The sequence below is a fragment of the Dendrobium catenatum genome, unplaced genomic scaffold (assembly GCF_001605985.2).
Source record: "Dendrobium catenatum unplaced genomic scaffold, ASM160598v2 fragScaff_scaffold_629, whole genome shotgun sequence".
Lineage (NCBI taxonomy): Eukaryota > Viridiplantae > Streptophyta > Magnoliopsida > Asparagales > Orchidaceae > Dendrobium > Dendrobium catenatum.
The window spans coordinates 52,062-58,609 of NW_021319091.1; the positions used below are offsets into that span (position 1 = coordinate 52,062).

General features: G+C 32.6%; 1 protein-coding gene across 1 annotated transcript; it reads left to right on the plus strand.

The window, feature by feature from the left end:
• The first annotated feature begins 2,753 nt into the window (after window positions 1–2,753).
• On the plus strand, window positions 2,754–5,587 carry LOC110101815 (bidirectional sugar transporter SWEET14-like). The gene is made up of 6 exons (XM_028695390.1): window positions 2,754–2,908; window positions 3,611–3,647; window positions 3,736–3,946; window positions 4,014–4,175; window positions 4,267–4,386; window positions 5,140–5,587. Exons 1-6 carry the CDS (start codon window positions 2,866–2,868, stop codon window positions 5,314–5,316), a joined length of 750 nt encoding a protein of 249 aa, XP_028551223.1. The 5' UTR covers window positions 2,754–2,865; the 3' UTR covers window positions 5,317–5,587.
• The last annotated feature ends 961 nt before the right edge of the window (window positions 5,588–6,548 follow it).

Below are 6,548 nucleotides of genomic sequence, written 5' to 3' on the forward strand. Positions count from 1 at the left end.
ACCGGCGGTATTGGCCGCCGGAAAACCGCCGCAAAAATAAATCGCCGGTAAAAAGCCGTCGGAAATAGTTTCCTACGCCATTTTTTCTGACGGTTTACAAACCGCCGTTAGACCACCGGTACCATTAAAAACCGCCGGTAAATCTAGCCTAACCGCCGAAAAAAGCCGCCGGTTTTCAGCGTTTTTCCTGTAGTGTTTGTCCCTGGATATTGTTAATATCACTATTGAAACTGAACCTAGTTTTAATATTCAATGTTTATTTAATGAGTTGAATTTGATCGGTCACTCAGAGGCTTTTAATTTTATACTATTAGAGAGATCAAATATTTGATGAACATTATGAATGTTCAGAATTCCTTCATCCATAAGGAGGCCAATGCCTGTGTTAATTGGTTAGCTCGGTTTGGTGCTGGGAAGGATATTTTTATTGATTTTGTGGAAAGCAATGCTCCTGCTGCTCTTAAAGGTCATACTAATTTGGATAAAAACACTTTTCATTATGTTAGAATTTATTGTATGTGCAGGCTGTTTCCTATTCAGTTCAGGTTCTTTAGCAAGGATGGTTACTTTGGTTGGTCTATTTGGTTGCTTTTCTTTCTGTTAATGTTGGGTTCCTGGTTTTTGTGTGGTTTTAGTATTATTGGTCTTCTTATTTAGTGGGGTTGCCTAGTGGTGACTGTCCTCCTGCAGTTTCTGGGTTTGCATGAGGTTGTTTGTTGTGGGTTCTTTGACTTATCTGTTAGATGGAGGGGGTTAGTGTTTCAGCGTAATCTGTTGGACTGCTGCTCTTGGTTTCCCCATCTGCATGTTTCTTTACTTTATTTGAATTCTTTGGGTGATAGTTTTGACTGGTGTTGGAACTTGCTGGAGCATTAGTGGGTTGTTAAGTGGAATTGTTTGGGTAACTCTTTGGTTGGGTTTTTTGGTTTTGAAATTCCTGGTTTCTCTGATCTTTGGGTGTGGCTTTTTCTGGGTTTAAAGGGGGACATATTGGTTCATTTTACTTTCTTTGCAGGGGTTGGTGCTGTTCATATTCATTATTTAGTTGTGGTTGGTTATCCTTTTCCTGTTGTTATCTCTGGGCATTCTGTGTTCTCTGATTTGGGCTTTTGGGTGTTTGTGTATTGTTGGGTAAACTGGGTTGGGTGTGCTATCAAGGTCTATATTAGCTGGAGGATTTGGCTTCTTATCTAGGTTTTATTCTCTATTTCTCTCTGCCTGGTTAGGGTGGAGCAGTGGTGCTGGTGGTGGCAAATTTTCCTATTCTCTGCTAGCTCGATCTCTATTGTTGTTTTACTACCCGATCACTGTTGTTATTAACTTTTTGAATTGGTTTATTGGGAATGGTTTTTGGTTCTATATTCTTTTACTTGGCTATAAGCTTGTTACTTGTTTTAACCGTCATGGTAGTAGATGTTTTCTTTCCTTTAATTTGATTCCTGTGTATTGTGGTTTTGCTGGTGAGATTTTTGGATGTTCTGTTCTTTGGCTGTGCATTGAGGTGGTTCTTTGTTTCTCTGGTGTGATGGGGGTGGCTCTTTCTAGATTTAGTGGCTCATGGTGATTTTTGGTGTGCTAGGAGGTTATATCTGGGTTGGCTGTACTATTATTTTTTGGTTTAACATATTCATGATTTTTTGCAGGAAGTTTTTTTACTGGATTCATTGGTGGAACTTTCTTCTCCAGGGTAGGTGTCCTTTTTTTATATTATTTTCTGGTTGTTTTTTTTTTTTTTTTTTTTTTTTTTTTTTTTTTTTTTTTTTTTTGTTGGATCTGTTTTGTGCATATTATTGCTCTATTCAGTTTTGGATCAGGGAGCTTTTGTTCAGAGCTTTTGTGAATTGCCTCCCCAATTTTTAGGTGTTCTTTCTTGAGCACCGCAGAATTTATCTAGGTACTTTTGTATTTTGGCTTAGCAGGGATCTTGAGCTCTTAGATTTTTTTGGTTTTTTGCTTGTAGCTTGCTTAAGTAGTAGCAGAGCTCGAGATCCCTTTAAGGACCTTGTGATTTTTAATTTTATTAACGCGTAGGTCCCTTCGTGGGTTTCCCAAAAAAAAAAATAATAATAATAATTTGTTAAATTTTTAAAAATTATATATCTCAGAAATACTTATAATTTACTAGTTAATTTAATAAATGAAAATAAAATTATTATAGAATGTCCACCATAATACATTACTTTTAAAATATATAGTTCCAATTATGTTAATAGTCTGATTAAATATTAATTTTATTTACACTTAAAAAAATATAAAAATAACAATTTGGGCCACGGTTTTTGTAGTTATACTTTCTTAGCGATAATATGATCATTTTTATATACCTTGAAATTTTATTTATCATTTGGGGAACAATTACATATGCAAAACTTAAATTTTAACAATTTAAAAATTTTTCACTCTTTTATTTCCATAATTATTTCTAATTATAAATATATTTTAGCCACCTAACATACTTTTAAGAAAATTAACTGAAGATTAAACAAAACAGTGTGTTAAAATAACAATTTTTTTACCCATAAACAGAATTGCCAATATAAATTAGCTTCCAATTTTAATAGTGATCCTTTTTGGTTACATAGATTATAAAATATATTAATATTATTGCCGGACTTTTTTTTTTTTTTTGAAAATATTCTGAGCCAAATTTTCAAATGAAAACGAAATAAACGAAAGAACTCTAGCTTTCACTAGCTCAATTCCTCTATATAAAGCCCACCACCTGCTGCCTTTGTTCTCACATTCATTCACAAGTCTTTAGCTCTTCTTGCCCACCCCTGTCACTAATTTCTTGATTACCAACCGGGAGGTTTCTTCTTACTCTCGATCACAGTCTTCTTCTCTCTCTCTCCAACAAGTTTTAAGATGGTTTCCGAGCACACTCTAGCCTTTGCAGTCGGCATTCTTGGTATCTTCTTCTTCTTACTTCTCTCTCTCTCTCTCTCTCTCTCAAGCATGCACAAACAGTTTTCCATTATTTTCTTATTTCTTTCTATCGTAAAGAAGTGGTTTTCAACCTGAAAGTTCATGCGTCAGTTGCATGCTCTGGAGGAGGGTGACGTTCACCTATCTCCTCTGAAATAAAGTACCCAAAAAATAATACATTTTAATTAAAATCACTACAGTAACTGACATAAATTTTATTTCCAGCAATCATATATCTTAATTTTTTAATTATGATGCCCAAAATAGATCAAAAAAAGCTTTCATGTTGCTCGCTTGATCATACTAATGATCAATATATACAAACAGGAGGTGATTAATTAATTGATAAAAATCAAATATACTTATTTAGTAAAATATTAAAAAAAATTATTATCTTCAATTTATATAAATTAAATAATTATTTATATATAAATATTACAGGTTGAGTAAATTTGAGCAAACTTTCTTACCAAACCAATAATTTTTTTGTTCTAATTAAGCGTTTAGAAGGAAAGCATATTCTTCTTTTTCCACTTCATTTCTATTTGCAGAATTCACTGTCTCTATTGTCAACAACTTCTTGATCAGGAAGCTCTAATACATAACATAATAGAAATGCTTAATTAGTAATTGTTTAACCCAATACTTCACTTACTAATTACTTCTTAATTGTGGTACTTCTCAGGCAACCTCATTTCCTTCTTGGTCTTCCTTTCCCCCGTGTAAGCATCTCATGAACTACCTCACTTATTTCTGGATTAATTAATTTTGTAATTAGTGTTAATTAACATAACTAATCTGTATGTCCAGGCCTACATTTTATCGAGTGTATAAAAAAAAATCCACAGAAGGATTTCACTCTTTGCCTTATGTAATAGCTCTCTTCAGCTGCATGCTATGGGTCTTCTACGCTCTGGTGAAGACCAACGCTCTTCTGCTCATCACCATCAACTCCTTCGGTCTCCTCATCGAATCTGTATACATAGTTATCTATCTTATTTATGCTCCATCAAAAGCTAAGGTAATTAATTAATTACTTAATATAATTAGCATTCTGGATTAGGGATTAAAAGTTTTAATTATGATAGAAATGCACTGTTCGGATGGTCATCTTCCTCAACGTTATTGTTTTCGGGCTGATTCTGGCGGTCACTCTCTCGGCTTTTCATGGACACAAGCGCTTGATTGTACTTGGGTGTATCTGTGTTACCTTCTCTGTGAGCGTCTTTGTTGCTCCTCTAAGCGTTATGGTAATTAAGAAATTATTATTGTAATTAATGATGGTTTTGTACTGAGTGTTAAGATATATAAAATTATATTATTGCTTAATTTTGCCTGCAGAGGTTGGTCATCCGCACAAAAAGCGTGGAGTTCATGCCATTCAACTTGTCTCTCTTCCTAACAATCAGCGCGGCTGTTTGGCTGAGCTACGGTGTGTTGTCGAAGGACAAATACGTTGCGGTACTGAATTTTTTTTTATTCAGATGATAATTCTTTTCAGTATTAACATACTTCACTTCGTTTACAGCTTTCAAAAATAATTTTTTAGTACAAATTTTTTTATAAAAAATTGCTTCATAAAGCAGTAAGAAAGCCGTACCAAACGATACGCTGATTTGGGAAATTCGGCTATTATAATTATTTTCCTTTCCTTGGTATTTTGCAGGAATGAACTTCAACTATAAGATATGTTAAAATTGTTGAAATTCATTTTAAATTAATAATAAATATGAAGAATTTTCTTTCCACTAATCTTAAAGAAAATCTGAATAAAATTTAGTTCAACCTAACTAATAATTTACGGAGTATCTTAAGCAAATTTTTTTTCTATTAATACTATTTTGATTATCTGCACAAAATGCCATAATTGTAACGAAATGCTAACAAACAATAATGATTAAATCAAATTGCCCTTAAATTTGATTGCTTCTACAGAGGCATTGAACTGACGTCTATATGAATTGTAGCCATTTAGATGTTGGAAGATTTCGATAAAAGAATAATGCTATTTATCAAATAAATCTATATTTGAAACTGAGTGGATATATAACATCTATCAGAAATACGATCAAATTTAAATTCATAATTAATTTTATTTAAGAGTATATGAATTATTATTATTATACAAATTAACTAAATGAACTATATAAAATAAAGATAATTAGCACCTAATTAAGAAAAGTTTATATTAATGACTTTTTCTGTTATTTGTAGTTGCCAAACATTCTTGGACTGTTGTTCGGTATTGTACAAATGGTGCTCTACTGCATCTACAAGGATGCCAAGCCGGATCTTGCTGATACATCAAAGAACGCAGTGGCGGTGACTGAAATAATACTTGCGGACTCTCAGGACGTGAAAGTTGAAGGGGTGATTGAGCAAATTGTGTGAGAGCTATGAGTCTAGAGAGAGAAAATCTTATAAATATGATATTTATATGATATTTGTGCAAGTTTGATATATATATGCATACATGTTTTGCTTATACTAAGAGAGAGAGAGAGAGAGAGAGAGAGAGAGAGAGAGAGAGAGAGAGAGAGAGAGAGAGAGATGAGAATTAAAATGGCTGTATAAGTAGATGGAGTCAAGTGTATCGCAGCAATGCCTTGTATTTTGTTTTTCTAATATTGAGAGGTTATTTAGCCTGTTTGAAGGTTTTACAGATTTTTTTTCTCTTCTGGTGATCGAATGGGTTAGAAATCTCATGAGAATATTAATTTTTAGAAAAAAATTATATAATGTATTTCTCATCAACAGATATTTATTCAAATGTTTTGTTAGTGATAGAGAATTTAAATTGAAAAATGCAACTTTTTATATGAAAATGCTAAAAATTAGACTTATAATGTGAAATTAATATTGGTAAGGAAGAATTATATGAGGAATTCTTAAGAAATAACATATTGAGAAGCTCCAAAAAAAAAAGAAAAAAAATGAAAAGAAAATATTATCTTTCTCTTTTTATTTTTACTTAGCCAAATTAGTATAGTTGTTTTGCAGTAGCTTTGTGATTCCAGGAGACAGAAAAAAACAAAAACACAAAGAAAAAAAAAACTTTTAATGTTTGACTCATGTGAAAGGTGAGTTGGTAGCTCTGATTTTATTAAAAATTCTGCTAATTGGCGGCTGTTAACCGAGAAATATGCTAATTAATTAGTTAGTCAATCATCTTGAGGTGATGAATTTCAATTTTTTTTTATTTGGGATCTCTTTGAAATCACGTTTTTTTTAATTTTTATATAATTATTTCATTTTAAAAGATTTTCAGTTTTCTTTTTATTATTTTAAAAGCAAAATTATTTTTTAAATAACTAAAAAATTAAGTATTTTGAATCTTTCTAAAATTAGCTATTGTCACACTGTGCTGCTACTCCGCAACCATAAGGGCATCTCAAACTAAACGGTAAAGTCTCTATGCAGCTGGAAAAATTATTCTGTGCGGAATGCAGATCCCATTGAAAATGCGCCACATCCTGTACCGAAGCTTATACCGAGCAGTATCGAGTACTGCTCAGCACCTAAGCTTAAACCAGACGGTTCTCCCATTCACTATCCGCACAGAATAATCTCTCATGCTGTGAGCTTGCTGTTGACCTCATTTTTGTATGAGGTCACTAAGGCCC

Bases quoted from the DNA above. Each gene is read 5' to 3' on its own strand.
- LOC110101815 (XM_028695390.1), top strand. From the start codon at position 2,866: ATGGTTTCCGAGCACACTCTAGCCTTTGCAGTCGGCATTCTTG. The intron at 2,909-3,610 runs GTATCTTCTTCT...GGTACTTCTCAG, and splicing joins CTTTGCAGTCGGCATTCTTG to GCAACCTCATTTCCTTCTTG. The intron at 3,947-4,013 runs GTAATTAATTAA...TAATTATGATAG, and splicing joins ATGCTCCATCAAAAGCTAAG to AAATGCACTGTTCGGATGGT.